Source organism: Dasypus novemcinctus, chromosome X, assembly GCF_030445035.2.
Source record: "Dasypus novemcinctus isolate mDasNov1 chromosome X, mDasNov1.1.hap2, whole genome shotgun sequence".
Classification (NCBI taxonomy): Eukaryota; Metazoa; Chordata; class Mammalia; order Cingulata; family Dasypodidae; genus Dasypus; species Dasypus novemcinctus.
Genome location: NC_080704.1, coordinates 186,746,089 through 186,772,553, shown reverse-complemented (window position 1 = coordinate 186,772,553; position 26,465 = coordinate 186,746,089). Strand labels below are relative to the sequence as shown.

The following is a 26,465-nucleotide window of genomic DNA, read 5'->3' as shown; positions in this document are numbered from 1 at the left end:
TTAGAAGAGCATTATTCATAGCAGCATTATTCACAATAACAAAAAATAGAAATGATCCAAGTATCCATAAACAGATGAATTGATAAATTATGGTATGTACATGCAATGGAATATTATTCAGTTGTAAAAAAGGAATGAAGTTCTGATACATATTACAATATGGATGAATCTTGAGGACATCATGTGTAGTATAATAAGCCAGACATAATGACTCCTACTGAATGATTCAACTTATAGGAAATATGTACAATATGCCAATTCATAAAGAATGAAAGTCGATTACAGTTTACCAGGGGCTGGTGTGGGACTACAAATGGGTAGTTACTGTTCAATGGGTACACAATGCCTGTTGGGGTGTTGGGAAAAGTTTTGGTAATGGATGGTGGGTGATGGTGGCATAACATTGTGAATGTAATTAATACCACTGAATTGCATTCTTGACAGTTGCTAAAATAGAAAATTTTGTGTTGTATTTGTTGCCACATATGAAATAAAAAAGAATGCAAGGGATGACTTAAATTGGCTCTAAGTCCAAGTTTGAGACAATTTGAGCATTGAAATAAATAATGACGGAATGAATTATAATATACAAAACTTATAAAACAACCCAGAGACCAATAATCATAGTAAAGAAAACTAAAAGGCGGGGTAGCTTTTCTCTACACAAGAATTCCAACGGACAAATATAGAAGAAATGACAAATTAGAATACCATTTTGCAAGCACCAATATCATATTTTATACTTGTAAGAAATTTTAATGGATGCTTAAACCATTTGGTGAAAGATTCTTGAAGACAGGATATTTAAGTGGTCTCAAAGTATCACTCCATAGATTGTTTCTTAGAAAAGAGAAATGGTTAACTTTATAGTAGAGATATTAGGAATACACCTCCTTAACCAAGTGATCAAACTTAGCATCATTAATAATAGGACAAACGGGCATCAAGTGTCCCCTAATCTGATGGTGTGAGAACACATCACCTACATAGCATTCTAACCAAAACTGTTTAACCAAAATCTAATAATAGGAAAACAGTCATACAAATTTAGAATGTGGGCATTCTACAACACAACTCTCCTGTACTTAAAAAAAAAAGTCAATGTAATGAAAGACAAAGAAGACCAGAGACTAGGGTATCTGTTTTAGCTCAGAGGAGAAAAGGATATGACAAGTAAATGCAATATGTTATCTTTTATTAGATGCTAGATTGGAAAAATTGTTTAAGTGATGTGATAACTGGAAACTTGTGAATATTATTAATGTTGTATCAATATTAAATTAGTAGGGCATAATTATGGTATTTTGTGATTAGGAAGAAAAATGACCTTATTCTTAGTTTTGGCATGCTGAAATATTTATGTAAAATGCCACAATGTTTATAACTTCCTTTCAAATAGTTCAGCAAAAAATGTGTGTGGGAGAGAGAGAAAAAGAGAGAGAGGGAGAGAGAGAAATATCTCAAAATGTTAATAATCGGTGAATCCAGATGAAGGATTTAAGGCTATGCATTGTATTGTTCTTTTGACTTTTCTCTAGGTTTTCTTTTTTTTTTTTTTCAGAAAACCATGGGGGCAAATATCAACAAGGAATAAGTTTAACAAACGATGTAAAAAACCTTCAAGTATATCATAAACATTTGTGGAAGAATCTCAGAACAGGGACTTTATGATGTCTCCATTGCTTGCACATCTTCTTTAATATTTCTCAGAAGGATTTATGAAACACACAAAATTAGGTCAACAAATGTTTATGGGGTATTTTGCCTTGTATATATGTTATGTTATACATTCTATGAGTTCAGGATATAGCAGTAACCAAGGTCTCTGCCCTCATGGAATTGACATTTGGTGGCAAGACAGAATGGCCAATAAGCATGTAAAAAGATAAGCAAGAAGATATTGGATGTTACAAAGGAAATGAAGAACAGTTTAGATTTGGAATAAACAGAGGTCATGGGGAAGAGCTCTCTAAAGAGATAACATATAAACTGAAACTCAAAGGATAAAAAGAAGATGGATAAAAGAAGAGGTGACAGAAAGAATAAGAGGATTCCAAGCTGAATGAACTGTGTATACAAAGGCTCTCATGTTAAAAAGAATTGCCTCGTCCAAGAAGTAAAAGACCAGTGTATCTTCAAATTGTAAAATAGGGGAAATGGAATGGGAGATCAGGTCAGAGACTTGGGCAGGGGCCAGATCTGCAGGCAGGTTTTGAAGGGTAGAGTAAGAAATTTGGATTTTTAGAATAAATATGTTCAAGAACATTTATTTCTTTTTCGTTTTGTCTTAGAACCCCAAGTGAAATCAAGCCCACACTTGGCAGGACTCTTTCAGGGAAATATCCCTCATATAGCCTTAGGAAGCAGGATCCCTTTTGTTGCTGTTTAACCACTTCTTGCCAATTATTGTGGTGGGTTATCTCCTTTCACTTGAATTACATTGAGATCTATCAGGTCTGACTGTCCTTGCAAGAGCTCACATTATGATAGGATGTCACCTGTTCATGCTGTTCTTATTTTTCCAAGACTCCTGTTTATTCTTATCATTTGGAATCCACACAACAACCCAGGGCTTCAGGGTTGCCTTGAATTACGCTTTTTAAATATTCAGACTCTCATTTTCCCAATAGGTGGACTTACCTCCGAACTTCCAGAGTGGCAAGCTACCTTTAGTCTTAGACGCTCTTCCTTCTTTCTTCTCCCCTTGGTCACCCCATCTGCCAATGTCCCAGGGCTACACTAGAGTGCATGCCTATCTCTTTTGCTTTTGCTGTCATTCTAAAGTCTACCTATATGTGTGAAACTAGCTTATCTGACTACTAGCATTCCAGATTTGAGACATAAATGGAATAAAGGATTCCACATCAGACAAGCAGGATGCTTTTAATCCTAGTGCCTTTCCCAGGCCCATATGTGTGGGAATTGAGGGTCAATCCTGGAGTAGTGGGAGCATGGACTATACAACTGGAGAAAAAGCCAGCGCTTTGTGGCAAGCACTGTGATGGATGCCAAGGAGGGTGAGGGGCTATATTGGGGGAGAAGCTATGGGTGAGTGGCTGACAGTGGGAAGCTGATGGGTTTGAGGAAGCCAGGGGCAGTATATGAACATTATACTATTTTTCCTGTCAAACAACTGATAAATGCTATCTTTCCTCTTTCAGGTTTTTCAAGGAAATCAAGACTCCTTCACACCTGTGGTGAACTCTCTAGACCCACCACTGCTGACTCGATACCTTAGAATCCACCCCCAGAGCTGGGTGCACCAAATTGCCTTGAGGCTGGAGGTTCTGGGCTGTGAGGCACAACAGCTCTACTGAGGGCTTCTGCGGCAGCCCTTGCTGGTCCCCTCACCCCTCCCTCCTATGCTATAGTCCAGCATCTCTCTCAGACTTGCCTTCTACCTCTGTACCCGGCCTCTGGGTCCCATGGCACCATCAGGAGATGTCAGTCATAGCAGACACTGCCCTGAAGCCTCCCAAGTTGTCATTAATCCTGCTTTCCCTGGGTGTGCTTTCATCTCACTTAACTCTTACCCATTTGCTGCAGCTGCTCTCAGATTGATCCACAGTGTGGTTAGGCAAAAAGAAATGAGGAGATAAGTTATTTGAAAAGCATTACGTTAGGTCTCTCACAGAGCCATCACTTCTTTCACTGTGGAAAAACAAAGTGGTGAAAGATATTCAGATTAGGCTGCGTGCTTTTAAAATAAAACTCTCATTTATTAGCTGAGTCAAAAATGGAAAGGATAGAAAATTAAATGCAATCAAGTCCTTTTAGCAAAACAAAACAAGCAGATACAAATAACTTGTTGCCTAAATTTTCTATACTCAGTTTTCTGTACATGGTGCAAAATAAACTGAGCTGAATTTTTCCACTAGAAAGATTTTAACCACGTTTTGAGGTCAAAAGGCCCCATTTAGTCAATCTGCAAGATGGAGATAGTATAAGAACTGTTACTACCTCAAAGTCTATTTTTGCCACCTTATAGATAGGTATCATTTTCTTATTTAGTCACTTTGGGGTATTGTTAGTGGTACATTCTTACCTCCATAATTAGTGCTCTTAAAACAAATCTCAAAAATGGGGTCCAAGAGCCCCCGAATCCCCTGAAATTTTATAAAACATTATGTGTGCATGTATATGCTCATTTTCCTGACAAAAAGTGTCCATAGAGTTAATCAGATTTTTAAAGAGGTGGTAGCCTTAAAACGGTGTTATTTAATCTCAGAAGGAAGTAGAAAACCCTTTGGCCTTAATTCTGACCACCAAAAAAAATAGTTTAGGGTAACAGAAATATTGGAAACCTTGAAATAAAATAACAATGTCCTTTTGAAACTTGTAATGGTCAAGAAAAGTAATGATCATAATAAACTTCTAAATGACAGATTTTTAATATCTCTGGGGGGAAATGAAAATCCATGGCTATCTAGGATAGGATATACAACATTTATCATTCTAATAATGCAATTATTTTACTCCCTTCTTCTCCTAATTTCCTGCTGAAAGGACACAAAAGAAATCCCATCTACATAGTTGAAACATCAAGGAGTCACAGAAGAAAATTAAGCGGGCAAAAGTAGAGAGAAAACACTTCAGTCTGCCATATCCACCACACAAGAGGGAACCCACCATGAATTTCTCAAGGGTTTACTGATCCTTACATATGCCTGCCCAGCCCCTGTTACAACTACCAAAACATTTCCAGGATGCTAACAGGGGCTACAGGCAAGGATAATCCATATAATCCATAGAGCAAATGGAGAAAGCATCCAAAGTTTGCCTTCCATAGTGATTTGAAAACAAGAGCTCCTAGTATAAAAGAAAACTTTATCCCAATCTTAGAAGAGGCAAGATAAAGAGGATTTTTTCTCCATATTACAGCATTTTCTAATAAGTCTGCTTGACCCTTATCTGCCCCTCTCTGGGACTGTAATTTACTTGTCATAGTGTAGTTGACTGACAATCCACAACTAATGAAGCTGCAAATCATTTGCAGTCCTAAGGTTCTTTAAAATTTGAGGTTAGCTTACAAAAATCAGTAAGTTTACCAATCATCAGCTGGTGATGCAATTAGAAAAAGATTTTGAATAAAAGGGGGAAATGGCAAAGACAAATGAGTTTATATGGCTAAGAGACTTCAAAATGAGTTGTGAGGTCATCAGAGGGGTCGCACTTAAGCACGTCTCAGCAGGATCCCAGAGACAGCCAAAATAGGTACAACCCCAGGTAGGGATGCTCCTGAGGGTTATGGAGACACCCAGGTCCTACTGTCATGACAGATGGCTCTGGAGCTCAGTGCCTTGCCAGTGGGCCATACTTTGGAATTTGTGTTCCTGATTGTGATGGAGTTGGACTCAGATATAACCTTTCTACACATGCCTCTTCTGTCACTTTTACTGGACCTGTGGTTGCCACGGGGGTCGTTGTATGCTCAGGAGACTTGAATCTCTGGATTGTCCATGTGCCAACTGGACCCTTAGCCTCAGCAGAGTTGCAACTCCTACTCTCCGTTTCGTTGGACTTACCCAGGTCAACTAACAGGAGGTGAGGATGGTCAACCACCACACCAGGGAACCAAGAGTGCCCACAACTGCAAGCAGGAGAATCCCATCCATCAACCATGTGGGATCTAAGCCCCCTCTCAATTTAGAGATGAAGTGGACATTACCATCCCAGGGTCCACAGGATGGAGGAATAAAATATGGATTAGAGTGGACTTACTGGTATTCTACTATAGAATTATTGTGACTCTAGCAATGGAAGAAATTGTATTATCGATGTGGAGACAGTGGCCATGGTAGTTGCTGAGGGCTGGGAGAGGGAGAAGAGATGTGATGTAGGGGCATTTTCTGAACTTGGAGTTGTCCTAGATGATATTTCAGGGTCAGATGCTGGGCATTATATATCCTGCCATAACCCACTTAATGGACTGAGGGAGAATGTAAACTACAATGTAAACTATAACCATGCAGTGCAGCAGTGCTCCAAAATGTATTCAGCAAATGCAATGAATGTGCCACAGTGATGAAAGAGGTTGTTGATATGGGAAGAGTGGGGTGGGATAGGGTGGGGGAGGTATATGGGACCCTCTTATATTTTTTAATGTAATTTTTTTGTGATCTATGTATCTTTTTTAAAAAGACAATTAAATTTTTAAAATTCAAAAATAAATAAATAAATAATATATATGCAATTATAAAAAAAAAGAAATCAACCAGATTTTTTTAGTAAACACTGCTTAGTACCCAGATAACATAAACTTGACTGTTTTATTAATATTTCACTTGGTATGACAGAAATAAAACATCAATCTTAAAACACATTGTGCTTTACCTTAACACCTTAGTAAGTAAGGCAAAGGTCTCTATATAAAAAATATATATCCATGACTATCTTTATTCCATGAATTACATCAAAGATACTTAAAAGATATATTAACAAACCACTATGGGTGGGTTTTACTTGGATCCTATTTCAGATACAAAAACTGGGGAAAAAAACAAGAACTATAAACACTGACTAAATATTTGATGATACTAACAAAGTTTTGTTATTTTTAAGGTGTGATAATAGAATTATTCATTTCTTTAAGAGTCTATCTTTTAGACACATATAATGAAATATTTACAAAAGAAACAATAAAATATCAAGGATTCAACAGAATGGCTTTGTGGAAATGAGTAACTGACAGAAGAGATGAAATGAGTTCAGTCAGGTATTGATAATCGGTAAAGTGCATTGAGTTCATTATTCAAGTCTTACCTGTTTTATATGTTTGAATTTTTCCATCATAAAAGATTAGGAAAGATTTTCTAATTGCTGCCTTAGACAAGTTCACTTTAATTCCACAAAATAATTCTTTATCAGACTATAAAGTCATCTGGTTAAACATGTAAAATTATTTGTCCGCATATAGAAGCTTTATTTGAGTTAATTCATTGCTGAAAAAACATGAGTTACAGGTAAATGACTATGTAAAAATGCTGCATAAGGTAACAGCAAGAGATAAGAGTATCATATAATTGTTTATTTTTCTTGTTGGTTTCTCCAAATACTGTAATAAAATCTATGGCTCCTCAAAACAAAAAAAAAAAATCAGTAAGTTGTTTTGTTTTATAGCCCAGTACAGAAGTTAACCCCAAAGATAAAAAGGTTTTATTTCCTGTAAAAGATTACCTTTATGTCTAACTTAACAATCTTGTTTTGGCATTCTTTTCCCATCGACTATATAAACCTATATTTCTCAAATGCTCTTAGAACCAGCTCTTTTGTCTTCCTGCTGATTTTCTCAGTTAAGTGAAATATTGACAGATACAAACAAATGACTTTGTTTGAGAATTGTGTTTTTACATTGGAAATAAAAATGTGAAAAATGATTTTTTTTTTAAACAGAGACACTGAATAGCAGGATGGATACTTTAGAAACCCAAATTAATGACTTAGAAAACCAGATTAAATTGAATTGAGAGTAAAAAGTGACGTAATTTATGAGAGGGGAAATAAAACAAAAGAAATAAGAAATAGAGCCTTGATCCCAGGAGAAGAGTTTGAGAGAGTGAAAGTTCCTGAATTAAAGTTCAGAAAGAGTTTGGTCAAAGAAAACAGTAGCAGAAAATTTCTTCGAGATGAAGAAAAAAAAAAAAGGAACATATTTGAGTCTTCAGATCAAACATCCCTTAGTGCAAGGCAGAATTAAAGACAGACCAAAGCAAACCATAACCTGCTACCAATGTTAAATTCCAGGAATAATGTAGAAAAATTAGACTGTATATTGTTTACTGACATAAACCTAGTCAAGGGGGAAAACATATTATTGCCAATTCCAAGAAATCTGTGCAATTTTTATCACGGTGATTGAGTTCATTATAAGATTGCTGAGGTGATAGCAAGATAATTATCAGAGGATTGATAAACAAATTCAATCTCCTATGAAAAAAATAGTTTGTATGTAAATTTAAGTGAAGAAATGGAATTTCTGACACAAACACTTTATTAAACATAATTTCAAGATTACAAGTCAATAATCTTAGGAAAATGCATATTTTTTTAAAAATCTCTCAATTATGGGAAATCTCTGTACATTTTTTAGTAAACAGACTATATAGAAATCCAATTTTATTTTACAAGATACAGACTAAGTACAGATTTAAGTTTAATGTATACTAATATCTAGCTGTAAATGCTTTCTAACCTTCTTCCTTAGCTATCTTAACAAAGGGTAATGACTAACACAGCACTCCCAGAAACATGTGTCAACAACTTCTTTTTCACAAAGTCTCTCTTTAAGTGCCTTTCAAACATATGGTACTTAAAGAACAATATTTCATCCATATTGTTAACCAAAGCTGAGATTTTGGTCCTTATAATTTTCTATTTCTACAAGTAAAGAAAGATAAAATGTTCAAAATACCCTGTCAAAAGAATAGATCATTTACAAAGAAGAAAGAGAGTGATATTGATGGTAGTCACCTCTTCTTTGTCTACCTAGCATCTATTCCTTTGGGAAACTACCCCTCTCCATTTCCACAATATTCCTATTTGGTCCATGTTTTGTGAACCAAGATTCCCTTTTGTGCCTGTATTAGTCAGCTAAAGGGGTATTGATGCAAAGTACTAGAAATCTGTTGGTTTTTATAAAGGGTATTTATTTGGGGTAGAAGCTCATAGTCACAAGGCCCTAAGAGTTCAACTCAATATACCAGTAGAGGTACTTTCTCACCCAAAGTCATTTGCCACATGTTGAAGCAAGATGGCAGGCAATGTCTGTGAGGATTCAGCCTTCCTCTTTCCTCTTAAGGCTCCATGGTTCCAGCTTCTTCCAATCTCAGCTGTGGGCTGGCATAAGGCTCATCTCTCTTCCAGGGGCATTTCTTTCCAGGCTCAGCTGCTCTGTTGTTCTTCACATGGTCAGCTGAAAACTATCAGGCAAATGGCTCATCTCTTCCCGAGGCCTCTGTCTATGGAGCTGTCTCTCTTCCTCTGAGTTCTTCTATGAGTCACCCTAATGACATGGTCAAATTAAAGCCCTAACCTTGATTTAATAAAGTAAAAGTGAAACCTCTGAATTTAATACAATCAAAGGGGTATCACACCCAGAGAAACAGACCAATTTACAAACATAATCAAATATCTCTTTTTGGAATTCATAAATAATATCAAATTGCCACAGGGCCTAAACTAGTTTCGTTGAGTTTCTATCATTTGCAATGCACAGAGTACTTTCTAAGCTTTATAATTCTCAATTGCAATCCTCAATCCAACGAGACAGTAAAGAAACATTTAGAGAGGCATAAAGAAAATGCTTTCTTAATGTATCCCAATAATTTTTCCAGCCAAAGTTTGTACACACAAGAGCATGCACACATGTGTACACCTTGTCTATATTCAAGATCTAAATATCCATGGTGAACTGTATATCTTCCCTCTCATGTTCCCTCTAAACTGCCAGTTTTCTCACTCAGTATTTGACATGACTATCCACCCAGTTTATCAAACCAGAACTTGAGTGTTATCCTTGACACTGCCCTCTCCTTCACTGCATCTTTTCAAAAAATGCTATCTTTTTTTTACCTCTTAAATATTGCTCACCTTTCATCCAGCGTCATCATTCATCACTCCTTGAACTTTCACCTTGATATGGGACTTATTCTAATTTCCCTGATTTGCCATTTTCTCTCGACTCCAGTATTTTATAACACTGTATCAGTCTCTCCTCTCTCCCTGCCCCTTCATCAGTTCATCTAACTCTTATTCATCCTTTAGGTTGCAGTTTAAAAATCACTTAAATGTCACTTCCACTGGGGAGCTTTTCCCACCCTTTCCCATGAATCCTGCTGGTACTGGTTCATGGCCCTCCTCCTTGATACTCCTACAGTAGCCTTATATCACTGTTTTGGAATTGCCTGAAGACTTCCAGTTAAAGGTGGTAAATTGAATGAAAGCCTTAATCTTCACTCCCTTCTGAAATGCCAATAATATAATCATTTAAAAAAAACTAGGGGTTGCACAAAACCTTAAGGAAGAAGTGACAAGATCAACAAAATTTTAGAAGGTAGAAAGAAGATATATAAGTAGCAACTGACTTAGAAAACCCTAGAAAATTCTAGGCTGCTGTGATGGTTTGAAGCTGAATGGACTCCAGAAAATTAGGTCCTTAAAGTTAATTCATTCACTTTCTCTGAGATGGCTGACTGGATCCATGAGCCATATACCTATCTTTCTTAGCAAAGCATTGTTCACTTAAACCCTCAGATGGAGTCGTATTCTCTGAGAAATCACCTCCCAGGCCCAGAGAAGGCACTGGTCAAGCCTCTTCTGGCCTTAGTCTCAGAGCACATTATGTGGATAGGATCAGACTTTTGCAAATCATCAATTGTTGGCTCCTTGTTGCTTAAGAGTTCAGTCCTCTGTTTATCCTTTTCTCTCTCATTTCACTATAAGCAGAAAGTAGAAACCTGGCTACATCTTCCACACTTATCTTGGAAATATCATTAGCTTAATATCCAAATTCATCACTTACAAGTTCTGCCTTCCATCCAACATCAGAAAACAATTTTGCCAAATTCTCTGCCACTTTATAACAAGGATTTCCTTTCCTTCTATTTCAATGAACACATTCATAATTTCTTCCTACAGCCTCACCAGAAACACTTTTAACTTTCATATTTCTACCAAGTGTCTCACAATTCTCCCAACCTCTAAAGCTGTTTCTGAGCACCCCATTTCTGGCACCAAAACTGCTCTATTTTTCCAGGCTGCTATGACAAATACCATACAGTAGGCTAACTTAAACAAGCAGCATTTATTAGCTGACAGGTTTTTTTGTTGTTGCTTTGTTTTGTTTATTTTTGGTTTTAGTTTGTTCTTTTTTTTTGGTTTTTGGTTTTTGGTTTTTGAGGTACCTGGCACCAGGTACCCAGAACCTTGTATGAGGGAAGCTGGCTCTCAACCACTGAGCCACATCAGCTTCCCTGAGTTGGTTTTTTCATTTGTTTTGCTTGTTCTTCATTTTTTTGGTTTGTTTTCTCAGGGGGCACCAGAAACTGAACCCAGGACCTGTATGTGGGAGGTGGGAGCTCAACCACTTGAGCCACATCCTCTTCCACCTGACAGTTTTTGAGGCTAGAAGCCCAAAATCAAGGCATGAGGCAAGACCATACTTTCTTCCCCAAGAATAGTGTAGCAATTTGAAGATTTTGTGGACCCTGGAACATTATGTCTTTAGGGTTAATCCATTCCTGAGTGTGTTAACCTATTTTAGGTGGGATCTCTTAATTAAATTACCTCAGTCAAGTGTCTTTGATTAGATTGCATGACCCAGGGTGAGTTTTAATCCTCTCTTATTAGAGTCCTTTATAAATGTAGGAATAAAGAGCTGAAGACATGGGGAAAAAAGCTGCAGTCAGAGAGGAACCCAGAAGCTGAGAGAGAAGATCCCAGGAGCCAGAAACTGAAATCAATGGAACACAGAAGCTGAGAAGTCACTTTAGCCAGAAGCTGAAAGCAACAAAGCATGGAGGAGAGGGGAGAGACAAGCAGACCACACCATGTACCTGATAACCCACAGCTGCCATCTCGGGAAGAAAGCATCTTCTTTCTTGAGAACCTTTCAAGGTCTCAGAACAGCAAGCTTTTAAATTAATAAATCCCTATTGTGAAAGCCAATCCATTTCTGGTATATTACTTGGCAGCCTTTAGCAAACTAAAACAAATAGCATTCCGGTGCTGGCTTGACATAATCTTTGGGGTTCCTTGGCTTGCATCTCTGCTTCGTGGTACATGACAAAGCCCTCTCCTTTCTAGCTTCTGTGATTTCCCAGGTCTCCTTATAAGGCCTCTGGTAATTGGATTAAGACTCACCCTCATTCATTTAGCCCATATCTTACTAAAAATAACATCTTAAAAAGGTCCTATTTACAATGGGTTCACATCCACAAGGACATGGATTAACAGCATAGGAGGCAGAGGACTGTGGTTGAGAATACAATTGTGTGAGTGTTCTTTTAGCAACTATGGCAGGAGAGGGTTACTGGTGCAGGGTGTGTGGGGGGCGGGGTATGTGTGGAGAAGGATGCACCTGGGGCATGCCTTTATTGTATATGAATGTGTTCGTGTGGTCACAGTGTGTTATCTCAGTGGGTGGAGACCCAGACAATAACTAACAAAATGTTAAATTTCCATCCTGGGGAGTCCTACTACGTTCTCTAATAGAGTGGCAAGAATCTGTAGAGTATATAGGCAGTGCCTAATAAGAGAAAACAGACCAATGCAATATTAATGCTTATACTTATGAACCTTATTCTTCTCAAATTGAAGCTTAGCCTAATAATATCAATTGCCTAAGAGTTACTTCCTGAAAACCTCCTTGTTATTCAAATGTGGCCTCTCTCTAAGCCAAACTCAGCAAATAAACTTGCTACATACCCCCCAGTGTGGGACATGACTCCTGGGGATGACTCCCTGGCACTGAGAAATTGATACCAAGCACCAACCAGCAGTGCATTTGGGAAAAGACCTTGACCAAAAGGGGAAAATGTTAAATACAAAAGAGTTTTTATAGCTAAGAGATTTCAAAATTAGTCTGGAGATCATTCCAGAGGTTATGCTTATGTACATCTCAAGTGGATCTCACTAACTGCCACAGTAAACAAAGCCTCAAACAGGGGTGCTCCCAAGGCTCTCCAGACAATTGGACACTGTAGGCAAGACACAAAACCCATGAAATCAGCACCCCATCACTGGACCTTATCTTGGAATATGATAACATTTCCTTACTGTAAAAGAGTTAGACTCAATTTTAATTTCCCTACACATAACTCTTCAACCCCTTTTATATGAACCTATAATTAGCACTATGCCCACTGAATATACATCGTAGAAACTTAAATCTCTGGTCTGTTTATATGCTGGTTGAGCCCTGAATCTCAGCAGAGTTGCAGCCAACACCTACTCTCCAGTTCATCAGACTTGCCCAGGAAAGAACAAAATCATGATGACGGACAATCCCCATCCCAAAAAGCAAAGAATATCTACAACTTCAAGCAAAGCTGTTCTTTCCATCTGCCCCATAAGAGCTAAATCCCCTCTCAATCCGAAGCTGAGCAGGCATCACCATCCCAAAATCCTAAAATTGAGGAATTAACAAACATAAGGGGAGAGTGCAACCATGAACCAAAGTAGACTTATTATTCTTGCAGTAACAAAAGAACTTGTAACATTGATATAAAGATAGTGGTTACCAAAGTTTCTTAGGGGAGGAGGAGGGAAGAGTAGGTGGAACATAAGGCATTCTTTTTTTTTTAAAGATTTATTTATTTATTTATGCCCCCCCCCCCCCCCCCCCGTTGTCTGTTCTCTGTGTCTATTTGCTGTGTCTTCTTTGTCCACTTCTGTTGCTTTCAGCAGCACGGGAATCTATTTCTTTTTGTTGCGTCATCTTGCTGTGTCAGCTCTCCGTGTGTGCTACGCCATTCCTGGGCAGGCTGCACTTTCTTTTGCGCTGGGCAGCTCTCCTTACGGGGCGCACTCCTTGCGGGTGGGGCTCCCCTACGCAGGGGACAGCCCTGCATGGCACAGCACTCCCTTCACGCATCAGCACTGCGCACGGGCCAGCTGCACACGGGTCAAGGAAACCCGGGTTTGAACTGCAGACCTCCCATGTGGTAGACGGACGCCCTAACCACTGGGCCAAGTCCACTTCCCCATAGGGGCATTCTTAAGACATTGGAATTATTCTGCATGATATTGCGATGACAGATACAAGCTATTATACATTTTGTCGAAATCTATAAAATTGTGTGGTATAAAGTGTTAATCATAATGTAAACTAAAGAACATCTTAGTAGCAATGCCTCAGTATTGTAATAAATGTACCATACTAATGAAAGGTGTTATTAATAGGGGAAAATGTGAGAGGGGGAGGGGTGGGGTATATGAGAATCGCTTATATTTTCTATGTAAATTTTTTGTAATCTAAAGCTTCTTTAAAAATAAAGTTTAAAGAAGGTCAAAAAAAGAAAACAAAGATTAACAACATACGTTTTTTGGGGTACATAATTCAACCTACCACAGTAACAATAACATAGATGTTTATGCATAGACAGAAAAAGATGCCTGTAACCTTAGCTGCCAAATAGAGAGAGACTGGGGGAGGGTCAAATGCAGTGGATGATATCATAAGGAGCCGTAAAATTCTATTTGGAACTTCACAGACTTAGAAAAGACTCTAGCTAGCTTTTACTGATGACTGCTGCACTCTGAAGACTAAGTCCTAACCCAGTGGCTTATTTTCTTGTTGGTTTTTTTCTTCTTCATTTATCTACCCAGTGACATCTTCGAATCCCTTGGCGCTAAGTCAATTTTCAGGTATTTGCCTTCCCACCTGACATGAGTGTCTTTAAGTGCTCTCAAATAGTAGATGAGTGTATCAGTTATGCATGTCTTAAGTAATAGAACGCTCAAATTTCTTTATAGAGGCTCAAATAGGGGGTTATTTTTCTCATATCAAGCAGTCCAGATGTGGGCAGATATGGGTGTTGATTAAATGACTTGAAATTTTCAGAGTTAAAATATTTGCCATTTTCTAGTTTTTTTTTTCCTCATTTACTTTGAATTTACTCAATTCAAGATTGATGCCCCAACTTCAGGCAACAAATCATAAATAATGTTCAAGGCAGCATAAAGGAAAAATGGTAGCACCACATCTTTTATCAAGGCATCAAAAAGTCTCCCTAGAAGCTACTCATCAGACTTCCATAAATATTTCATTATCCTTAACTGTCACATAGCCATGACTAGCTGCAAGGGTAACTGGGAAAGGATGTATTCAGCTTTGCCAGCTTCTGTAGTTGGATGTTATCTTAGTTTCCGGGCTGTGATCACAAGTACCCTGAAGTAGGCTGGCCTTGAACAACTGAGTTTCTACTAATGGAGTTGGGAAAGACTGAAGGGGAATCAAGTTCAGCAGGGGATGTCAGATAGCTGATAATACTTTTTTGGAGAGGGGGGATCATTTTGCTTTGGAAACTGACCGTATTTTTCAGTTGTTCCTTTGTTCATGGCAGGTAAGCTTTTTGCAGTAAGAACTAAATCCTGATTTTCTAACTTTCCAGACAAAGCTACCTTGGAAAGTGTGGATAGCCAAGGACAAAGAAATTTCCCCTTGATCAAGTAAGTTAGGTGTGCCAGCTGCTCATCCAAAACCTGGTGGCCATCAGGAGAGTCCATGGAGTTCCAGAAGCTGCTGAGCATTGGATTTCTACTCTGTTCTCTGACATGCAGCTTATTAGAGACTGTGGTTTCCTCTCCTACTTTATCTGCCTCTGGAATTCAAGACAATGCAAAAGCGAAATCCCGCTCAAGGGGTGTGTTTGCTATTAGAATGAACGGTCATCACTTCGAAAGACATAAAATTCGTGTCTCAGGTTAGGAAAACCTGACTTCGGGTTTAGAAATAGTGTTCACAGGAAAGGAAACTATTCTGGCTTGGATAAATTTAGTTCTGCAAGCACTAGCCCACCTACTATGTACCACGTTGTTTGCTGAATTCCATGGATTAGCAGTTGAACAAATATTATAAATGTTCTCATAGATGGCCAGGCAAATCCATAGAGGCCAGCCTTGCATGTAATATGACAAATGCTCCTGGAGGACAAACAAAGGGATAAAGTTGTTTAGCGGGAAAGGTTAGGGGAGACTTAATGAAGAAGTTGAAACTTAATGTAAATCTTAAGGGTAGGAGGAGCCTTGCTTCCAACACCACACACATGCTCCTCAGGAACTTTCTAGAGTTTCAGGCTTGCTGGCAAGTGGTGAAACCTCTTTACTCCATGCTGCAGGCACTTTTTGTTTTCCTCTGCCTCTTTCCTTGGAGCCAAATCACAGTATGCTCTCCCTTCTGCCCATTCCTAAAAAGAGACCCTTTTTCTTGAGAATTATTTCACTCAACAGACTCATACACACACACCCAAAGTACCTTCTTCCAGGTGCCCTGCCCCTTCCTCCTCTGGATGCTCTAATGCTTTGCAGTTCTGCTCCTGGGCCTGCTGCCCTAGTGGCCTTCTCCTTTCTCTTCCTGAAGCACTTACTGTCCTCAGCCTCCTACAGAACTCCCAAGATGTACTGTGGGCAACAGTACCTTAGTAAATATTTTCCTATTATCAATTTGTGTCCTTCTTTCACAAAATACCCCCAATTACTCACTATGACTTCAAAACAACCCTTAAAATATCTGGAACAGAGATTATTGCTCCTATTTTATTTGTGAGGAGGCAAAACTGATAACCATCTGAGGATATCTTGTTTTTTATGTATACATAAAACATTTTAGAGGCAGCATAGCAAAATAATTAAGAATATAGGCTCTGAGGCAACTATAAGAATACGATATCTGGGGCAACTATTTGAACTTGATCTAGGGTCCAAATCCCAGCTACATCATTTACTCACTATGTAACGTTGGCTAAGGTACTTGAACTCTCTTCAATGAATGTCTATGCTCTCCCTGCAGACCACCATGGATCCTGGATAGAAAACTTCAGGGATTACTTGTGGGATCTCATCAAGAGCTCCATACCTCCAGCAGCCATTTTGGCTTTTCTTATCACCACAGCACTAATGGGGACCCTCTGTTGCCTCACGTAAGCTGTTGTAGGATGAAGAGAATGGAGGGAGGAAGGAACACGAAGGAGGGATAGAATCAGTCATGTTCCCCACAAGCCTGAACACCTGTAAATAAGGGGGAATTTTAAGGAAGGTGGTTCTGGAATGCAACACTCAGGGGCCATGCAAGTACCTCTTTAAAAGTCTTCTCTGCTTTCTCTTTTTCCTCCAACCTGCCCTGTCCATTACCAATACCCAACAGGTGATATTTAATAACCAGTGTTTTCAACTAATCATTTCTTTTATTAGCTTCATAAAGTCTTCATTTTCATTTCTCCTGGCTCAGGAACAACACATGAAAAATATATAATTAACTATGTCTCAATTGTCTAAAAATGTGCTAAAATATGTTTCTATATAATTCATATGAATTCAAAGAGAATCTAAGGAAACCAGAAGAGTTAAGTATAGCTAGAAAACCCTAAATTTTGTTAGTTCAATTACTATTTACCAAAAGAGGAGTATTTGCCTGGCTGTGTCCTGGTTACTACAGAAACAAATAAAAAGACAATTAAATAAGTACAAACTGGTGGATCAGTGCCACAATGGAAGGCGACAAAGCCCAAGTAGGGGAACCTATGAAAGTGTGGTACATTTTACTTATGATCAACAAAGTATTAAAAGAGATGAGATTAGGCAGTAGTTGGCCAGTGTGCAAGAAGAAATGAAAGGGAATAGACAGAGAGTAAAAATGTGGGGCCCTGCAGGTTTCCAAAGGCCAAACTGCTTCTAAATTCCCAGGGTATGATGGAATTACAAACAGCTTTGCTTGTAAAAGACTATTCAAACTTCACAATCTAATATAATAGCTGAGGGCAAAGATCTGATTAAGGGAGCAGCATCCCCACCTATGGCTTCTGATAAATTCAAATTAATCAGGATCAAGAACTGTGTCTGGAAAAGAACCTTGAATATAGTTACTGGCACGTGAAATTGACTGGAGGCAGGTAGATCAGAAGTAGGCTAAGCTTTTGAAAGAAGTATATTGCCAAAGAAGCAATAAGCTGGAACTAAATGAATCACCAGTCGTTTGAGACTTAAAACAGTATTTGGAACCCCAAACTTTGATGAGAAGAACACAGGCTTTAAAGGCTGTACGGGCCTCAGAAGGGCATACTCCCCAAAACTTGCTTCAGATGCAGTCATAGAGAATAATGGAAGATGGATCAGGCAATTCCTCCTAGAAAACAGGATCTAGGCCTATTGGATGTAGCCCAGCAGGATTTCAGGATTACTACAGAAGAGTGACTGCTGTGTATCCCCCATTATTCCTCTTTTCAGATGGGCTTGTTTATCATGGTTTTCTTCCTCTGCCCCATCATTGTATATGAGGAACAGAGAGCAGGGGTAGATAAATGGTTTTAGTTCATAGGTCACTTAATCACTAAGAGCTACACCTTGCCTTGAGAGGACTGAGCAACACCCACATACTCTGGACTTTGAATTGGACATAGTGATGAATGAGAATTTGGATTTGGGGAAAGGGTGTGTCACAGGTCAAATGCTCTGGAAGCAGATTCTGAAGCAAGGGTTTGGCATGTATTTATTTATTTATGGATCAACACCTGTAGAAGAAAGGGGAAGAAAGAAGGGTTGGACAGAGGGAGAAGTGGAACTGCCTTGCAAGACCAACAAAGCTTTGGTTTATCCCCACATGGAATGCTGAAATGTATACAGCCTATCAGAGTTGTCCCACATTAGCCAGAAATGGCTGTACCATTAAAACCCCACCTTGATCAGTATTGGCTATTAGCTGCCCCAGGTAGTATAAGGCAGCTCTCTGGAGCTGAGGGAACTCTGAAAGAGCTAACAACTAGAGACTGTCTGCCAACTGATAGCACTCTTAGAAGCTAGGGGAAATCCAGGTGACCTATTTCCTTATTCACTACAGGATGAATGTGTTCCATGTACAGAAGGAAGTGTGAAACATCAGATGAACAGAAAAAGTCAGACCATGTCAGATATGGGTTAGATGCTCACCAATATTTTTCATTCTTTCCAAGCATAGAGGAAGACTGCATTTTTCAACTTTCACTTCTTGTAGATAGGCCAGGACCATGTTACTGAGTTTTAGCCAATGAAATATGGGCAAAAGTGATGTATGCCACTTCCAGTCCTGGCCATAAAATGTCCTATCCAATTGTTCATGCTGTCTCACTCCCTCACATAAGCATGGCTTGAAGAGGAGGGCTCCAAGATGGTGAAGCCACAAGATGGAAGGAGCTGGGATCCCTGAATAACCAGTTGGAGGAGCAGCACTTGACCCGCATCAGAATGAGGCAGGAGTGTGAGATAAACTTTTATTTCATTAAGCAAAGATTTTGGGAAAGTTTGTTACAGCAGCTGGGTGTTACTGTGACTAGTACACTTTGTAACCAAGTAGACAGGACTCATATCCAGATATGTCTGATTCTACATCTTTTAAGTCATTGTTACTCAAACTGTGACCAATAGGTCAGTTGCACCAGACATATCTGTAGTATTTGTTAAACATGCACATTCAGGGTGATTTCTGTCAAGACAAAGCAGATAATAAACCAAGAGAAATAGTTTATTCTTTGAACTAGGTGGCTCAACCTGAGGGAAAAAAACAATAAGCCTTGCTGGGAACAATTAATATGGCAAGTGAAAGGAACATCTCTAAATCCTTTTGGGTACCAGGGAGAAGTATAACAGGTAGGTTTGAATGTATAAGCATACAGGCAAGCCATATTTTCAAGACACAGTCTATTAGTGAGGCAAGACGATAAAGAGAAAAAGTTCATTATGCTCAAAACTCCAGCTGCTGTTTTCAATTGACTGGGAAGAAGTAAAAGCTACAATATCTCACTAATACACCCAACTCAGCATCATAAAGAGAATTTCTATTAGCCTCAAATACAGCATTGGTCCCTCCCCATTCAAATATCTTATAAATAACTGGTCCAGCTCTAGCTGCTCTCATTCAAAAGAAACCTGCACCAGATCCATACAAAGTTACTATATGAAAAAGATGAGAAATGTGCAAGAAGAAAATGGTGTATGAGGAATACTCACCATAAAAATTTATTGGAGCAAAACAAAAGAAAAAAATGAAAATTAGATGGAAGAGCCCAAGAAAAATGTGAAAAACAAAAAGTAAAACTATCACATAAATGAGAAAGCACAAAGGAGAAAAGACATTGATGAAAAAATATAAAAGACAAAATGGCGGCTGAGTTCTGCCTTCTCCTCTAGGTTCACATTTTCCCCTGAGCTCAGCTGTTGACAATCAGGCATATGGCTCACCTCTCCCCTCTCGTTCTTCCTTTAGCTTTGGGATGCTCCACTGATTCCAGCCTCTGGTCTTTCTCTCAGTCTCTTGGGCTTTCTCTGTCTTTCTATGGCTGTAGATGATCCTGGAGGCCTCTCTCACATGGGGGTGTAAAATGGTAGCATTCTTTCTCTGACATCTCTTCATGTTTCTCCCGCTTATAAAGCCTCCAGCAAGAGGAGGCAGACCCATCCTAGGTCATGCCTCACCAAAGTACTCCAATTAAAGGCCCACAAATGAATTCAATCCAATCAAATGGTCCCACAATCTAATCAAAGGCCCTTAACTGAGAATCTAACCTAAAGGCCTCTCCACATACAATAGGTTTATGGACACAGGAAGACTCAAACCAGTACAATACAGAAAACAAGACTGAAAAAATCAAGCACTGTTAGAGATAAACAAAGAGTTTAGAGAAAGAATTAGAGAAAAAGGAAACATGCACAGGGCATATAATTGATTTATTTGACAAAGAAAATTAAAATAATACAACAAAAATGTTTAAAGGCATATATATTTTTAAACCAATTTTATTGGTACATATTAATAAAGCATACAATTCATCCAAAGTGTATAATCAATGGTATTTGCTATAATCACACAGTTGTGCATTCATCACTTCAACCATTATTAGAGCATTTTCATTATTTCAATAATGATAATTTAAAAAAACAGACAAACAAGAAATTTCATCACCTCTCAGTCTCTCTTTGCTTCCCTCACTGGACATAGCTGCTATTTCTGGATATTCTATCCAAAGTGTATAATCAATGGCTTTTAGTATAATCACAATGTTGTAAATTCATCATCTCAAAAATTTTAGAACAATTCCATTACTCAGAAAAGAAAGACTCCACACTCCTTAGCATTCCTTCCTCAAATCTACATAACAACTAATCTAATTTCATCTTTGTAAATATATTTTTTTAACATTTTAAAATTTTATTTATTTCCTCCTCCCCTCCCCCTTCTCCCCACCTCTCCCCACCCTGCTGTTTTTGTTGTCTGTGTTCATTAGCTGTGTGATCTTCTGTATCTATTTCTCTTTTTGTCTTCTCTTCTCATCTTTCTCCTCTAGGATTCCCCAGGATTCGATCCTGGGGACCTCTGATGTGGAGAGAGGTTGTTTCCCTGTCAATTGTGTCACCTCAGTTCCTGGTTTCTGCTGCACTTCACCTTAACTCTCCCCGTTGTCTCTCTTTTGATGAGTCATCATCTAGCTGCGTGACTCACTTACATGGGCACTGGCTCACTGCACCAGTACTCAGCTTACTGTGTGGGCACTCAGCTCATTGCGTGTGCACCCACATGGGCACTCAGCTCACTGCCATGGGCACTTGGCTCACCACGCGGGCACTGGCTCACTGCTCAGACACACTTTCTCTTCTTCTTTTTTACCAGGAGGCCCCAGGGATTGAACCAAGTTCCTCCCATATGGTAGACTGAGGCCTTATCACCTGAATGACATCCACTACCCTGTAAACCGATTTATGTTTACACTTTATATAAATGGAATCATACAATATGTAGTACTCTTGTCTCATGTCTCCTTCACTTAGCATAATGTGTTTTTTTGTGTATGTCTGATATTAACATTTTGTACTATTAACTTACATTTGTTCAGCTTCAAAGAAAAAGGGTCTTATATATGCAATTCTACCCATATTCATATTTCACATAATATATTTAGTTCAGATAAGGCAATCATACAGTATTTGTCCTTTAGTGTCTGGCTTGCTTCACTCAACATAATGTCCTCCAGGTTCATCCATGTTGTCATATGCTTCACGACTTCATTTCTTCTTATCACTGCATAATAATCCATTGTGTGTATACTCCAAAATTTGTTTATTCATCAGTTGATGGACACCTGGGTTGTTTCCAACTTTGGGCTATTGTGAATAAAGCTGCTATGAACATCAGTGTGCAGATATTTGTTCATGTCACTGCTCTCAGTTCTTCTGGGTATATACCTACCAGTGGTATTGCCAGGTCCCATGGCAAGTCCATATTCAACTTCCTTTGGAACCTGCCAAACCGTCCTCCACAGTGGCTGTACAATTCTACATGTTCCTGTCTTTCCACATCCTCTCCAACATTTACAGTTTTCCAACTTTTTAATAGCAGCCAGTCTAATAAGTGTGAAATGATATCTCAATGCAGTTTTGATTTGCGTTTCCCTAATCCCTGGTGATGTTGGACATTTTTTCATGTGTTTTTTCACCATTTGTATTTCTTCTTTGGACAGTAGACTTTTCAAGTCTTTTGAATTTTAAAGACTTTTAAAATTTTAAAGAATTTTAAAGTATATGATTTTTAAATCATATACTTTGTCTTTTTATTGTTAAGTTGTATGATCTCCTTATATATCATGGATATTAAACCCTTATCAGATATGTAATTGCCAAATATTTTCTCCCATTGAGTCAGCTGCCTTTTCACTCTTTTGACAAAGTCCTTGGAGGTGCAAAAGTGTTGCATTTTGAGGAGGTCCCATCTACCTATTTTTTCTTTTGTTGCTCATGCTTTGGGCATAGGTTTAAGAAACTACTGTCTACCATAAGATCTTGAAGATGTTTTCCGAAATTTTCTTCTAGGGGTTTTATGGTTGTTGTTTTTATATTTAAGTCCTTGATTCATCTTCAGTTAATTTTTGTATAAGGTGTGAGATAGGGTTTTTCATCTTTGGGAGGTTTTTTTGGTTAATTTTAATTTTTTATTCAAGTATATCATTTTACATGAACACATGTAAACAATAAGTGTTTAGTAAAGATTGTGAACTTACAAAATAAACATACATAACATCACACAGGGGTCTCATACATCACCCTGCCACCAACTCTTTGCACTGTTGTGAAACATTTGTTACAAACTATGCAAGAGCATCGTCAAAATATTACTACCAACTATAGTCCTTATCTTACATTTGGTGTATTTTTCCCCAAACCCATACTATTTTTTTAATATATTTTTGTTACAGATATTGTGAACTTGCAAAACAGTCATAAAGATGTGTAGATTTCCCATACAACTCCACACCCTGGTGGAAACTTTGTTACAGATTATGAGACGATATCATCTGACTATTACCACCAATCATGGTCCACAGCATACATTTGGCACACTTTTCCCATACACCTCCATTATCAACACAGTACGGCTTTGGCATTGATGCAAGACTATTATAGTATTGCTGTTAACCGCAGTTTATAGGTCAGACCAATTGTAGTTTTCCCATGCTTCTCCATATTCCCATCACTCTGCAATAGTGATGTGCCTCTGCTCTAGCTCACAGAAGGACTCTCTTACATTTATTTGTACACTTAACCACAATTCTCCACCGCCTCTGGGTTCACTGTGTTACTCAGTCCCTAGATTATTATTTTTAGCTTTCTTTCTATTGACATTTACTCCCCCAGACTACCTTTTTCAGCCACAATCCCATTTATAAACCAGTTGCTACTCACTATAATGTGTAACGATCAACTTTATCCATCTCCACACTTTTACGGTCAAGTTAATTAAAACTTCTACATACATTAAGCATCTATAGTTCTTTTCAACCCTCCTCTTACCTCCGAATAACCTATAATCTAGGATTTAAATCCATGTGTTTATTATTTGTATTTAGTTCATATTAATGAGACCATGCAATATTTGTCCTTTTGTGTCTGGCTTACTTCACTTAGTGTAATGTCTTCAAGACTCATCCATGTTATCACATATGTCCCAATTTCATTTCTTCTTACTGAAGCATAGTATTCCATTGCATGTACATACCACATTTTGTTTATCCATTCATTGGTGGATAGACACCTGGGTTGTTTCCATCTTTTGGTAATTGTGAACAACGCTGCTATGAACATTGGTGTGCAGCTTTGGGAAGTTTTTGATGACTGTTTCAATCGCTTCACTTGTGATTGATTTGTTGAGATCTTCTATTTCTTCTAAAGTCAGTGTATGTGGTTCATGTGTTTCCGGGAATTCGTCCATCTCATCTAAATTTTCTAGTTTTTTGACACACAGTATCCTCATATTCTCTCTCTTATTTCAACGGGGTCAGTAGTAATGTCTCCTCTTTCATTTCTGATTTTATTTATTTGTGTCTTCTGTTTTTTTCTTTGTCAGTCTGGCTGAGGGTTTGTCGATTTTGTTGATCTTCTCAAAGAACCACCTTTTGGTCTTGTTGATTCTATCTATTGCTTTGTCGTTGTTGTTGTTTTTCTAGATTTCATTTATTTCAGCTCTGATCTTTACTATTTCCTTTGGTCTCGTTTGTGATTAGTTTTCTGTTCTTTTTCGAGTTCTTCCAGGTGTGCAGTTACATCATCAATTTTAATTCTTCTTTTTTAATGTAAGCATTGAGCACTAAAAATTTCTCTCTTGGCACTGCTAAAGGCATATGTTTGTTAATGTTACAGAAATAAAGGAAGTGTTGAACCTATAAAAGGGGGACATCAAGTCAAGAAAAATTGACTCAAGTTCCCATGCACATAGGAGAGTGTCAAATTGTTGATTTTTAAAATTAATACATTTTACAGTAAGGATTACAAACACCCTCTGTGTGCCTCTTTATCCTCTATATCCACTGTGGTAGGTTTAATTATAAATCCCATCAAAAAAATCAAACATATTCTCAGTCTTAATCCCATTCCTGTGAGTATGAACCCATTGTAAGTAGAACATTTTGAAGATGGCATTTTTAGTTAAGATATGCCTGAATAAATCAGGATGGGTTCTTAACCTTATTATTGGAAGTCTAGGAAAAATCAAACAAATAAACACAGAAAGGAGCTGGAAGCTGGAAGTCAACGGAACCCAGAAGAGAGAAGAGAGGATATCATTATGTGATGTGAAAGCCTAGGGACCCAAAAATTTCTGGCCAGCCAGAACGTTACCCACCCTGGGAAGAAGCCAACTTTCTGGCTTCTGAAATTCTGAGGCAATAAATTCCTGCTGTTGAGGCAACTCATTGTGTGATATTTGTCACAGCAACCAGGAAACTGACACCCACCTATATACCACTAACTGCAGCTATAATGAAGGATCAGGATAACTGTTTCTTGCCTGAAGGAATCAACACACACTCCAGCACTCCAGACTGGAGGTAGCAATCTGAGGCACTGCCTGGCACTAACAAATATACAAAGATACATGTATAAGGAATTTTTAGTATGGTTTAAGTTAGTAAAAAAAGGAAAGCCAATGTCCCTTATTCTGGAGTTAGTTAAATAAAGCATTGCACATTCATATAATTGAGAACTAGACAGTCACCGAAACAGTGAATTAGAAGCATAATTTTGTGGAAACATATAAACATATTTATGAAATATTGTTGGGTGGAAAAAATCAGATTATAACAGAGCAGGGGTTCTTAACCTTTTTTGTTCCATGGACCCTTTTGCCAGTCAGATGAAAACCACGGACCCCTTACTAAGTCTTCACTATACTCTGAATTATTTAATAAATATATCACACCCACACCAACACATCCCCACAGGAATGTTTTTTTTTTTTTAATTTTCAAGTCAAGCTCACGGAACCCCTGCAACAGAGGAGATAGAGATTAATCCAGTTTTTGTTTTAAAAGAAAACATGTACCAGGAAAAAAAAGCCTCTAAGGACATAACCAAATAAATACTGGTTATCTCCTTGCAGTTGTATATAGGTGGTTTTCATTTTTATTATTATTTTTGCCTGCATTTCCAATCTCTCTACAATGAACTGTGTTGTTTAATTCATATGTCTTTAAAAGATATTTTAAAAACAGAAGGAAAGCTGTCTTTCCTCTGCCTACCTACTCCTTACTCTTATCCTGACCATACTTCTACCTCTACTTCCAATTCCAACTCTGCTAGAAACATATTCTTACACTAACTTTCTCCAGTTATCAAAAAAATTTGTCAGCATGAAATAATTTGGTTCATATTAAGAGAAGAAACTGTCTAAAATACTGTCTTGGAAAAGGTGATACAACTACAAAGTAACTCCATGCAAACCAGGAGAGTGTATAAGAATTTAAACTTAGTGCAGCATTCATTATTTTATCTTCCTTTTCCAGTATTCTTATAGGTGAACCAATTCAATGAAGAACTAGAAGATTCAGTAGGGACAGCTTCGTGTTTGCTTGCTGTATTCCAAGAGAATGGAAATACAATTTTTGATTAAATTGAGGAAGTATCTCTCAGTTAAAATTAAATTGTTTTCCACCTTAAGCTATCTTTGCCTTTTCTCCTTCAAAAACGCAATTTGAAAAATGGGAGTAGCTTTATCACTGACTATAAAAGTAATACACACTTATTCCAAAAAATCTTCAGAAAATACGGTCTTAACACCTTGAGATATCTAATTTTAAACTTTTTTCTATGCACATATTACCATTTTCCCATAGTCTGTTTTATGATGCAATAGTTCTGTTTTAATAGATATTATGAAACTATAGGACTCTGTGGTCAATTAAATGTAGGAGATACTAGAGTAAACAAATTTAAACAGGTTTCTTTGCTTCAGGATT

At 38.0% G+C, this 26,465-nt stretch overlaps 2 protein-coding genes across 2 annotated transcripts in view; both read left to right on the top strand.

The window, feature by feature from the left end:
• F8 (coagulation factor VIII) overlaps window positions 1-6,186 on the top strand; it is a 382,001-nt gene extending 375,815 nt beyond the window's left edge. The window contains exon 26 of the mRNA XM_058291449.2: window positions 3,162-6,186. Coding sequence (XP_058147432.1) covers window positions 3,162-3,317 — 156 coding nt within the window. The 3' untranslated portion in view covers window positions 3,318-6,186. The remainder of the gene's footprint in view (window positions 1-3,161) is intronic.
• Window positions 6,187-14,226: 8,040 nt separating this feature from the next.
• SMIM9 (small integral membrane protein 9) lies at window positions 14,227-26,166 on the top strand. Its single transcript, XM_058291666.1, has 4 exons — window positions 14,227-14,364; window positions 15,111-15,422; window positions 16,508-16,637; window positions 26,013-26,166. The coding sequence occupies exons 2-4, from the start codon at window positions 15,224-15,226 to the stop codon at window positions 26,038-26,040; spliced, it is 357 nt and encodes a 118-aa protein (XP_058147649.1). The 5' UTR covers window positions 14,227-14,364; window positions 15,111-15,223; the 3' UTR covers window positions 26,041-26,166.
• The last annotated feature ends 299 nt before the right edge of the window (window positions 26,167-26,465 follow it).

What these genes read in the sequence shown, in the direction of transcription:
- SMIM9 (XM_058291666.1), top strand. Translation starts at nt 15,224, where the DNA reads ATGGAGTTCCAGAAGCTGCTGAGCATTGGATTTCTACTCTGTTCTCTG. An exon ending in ACATAAAATTCGTGTCTCAG is followed by an intron (nt 15,423 to 16,507) that starts GTTAGGAAAACC and finishes CTCTCCCTGCAG; the next exon opens with ACCACCATGGATCCTGGATA. An exon ending in GGGACCCTCTGTTGCCTCAC is followed by an intron (nt 16,638 to 26,012) that starts GTAAGCTGTTGT and finishes TTCCTTTTCCAG; the next exon opens with TATTCTTATAGGTGAACCAA.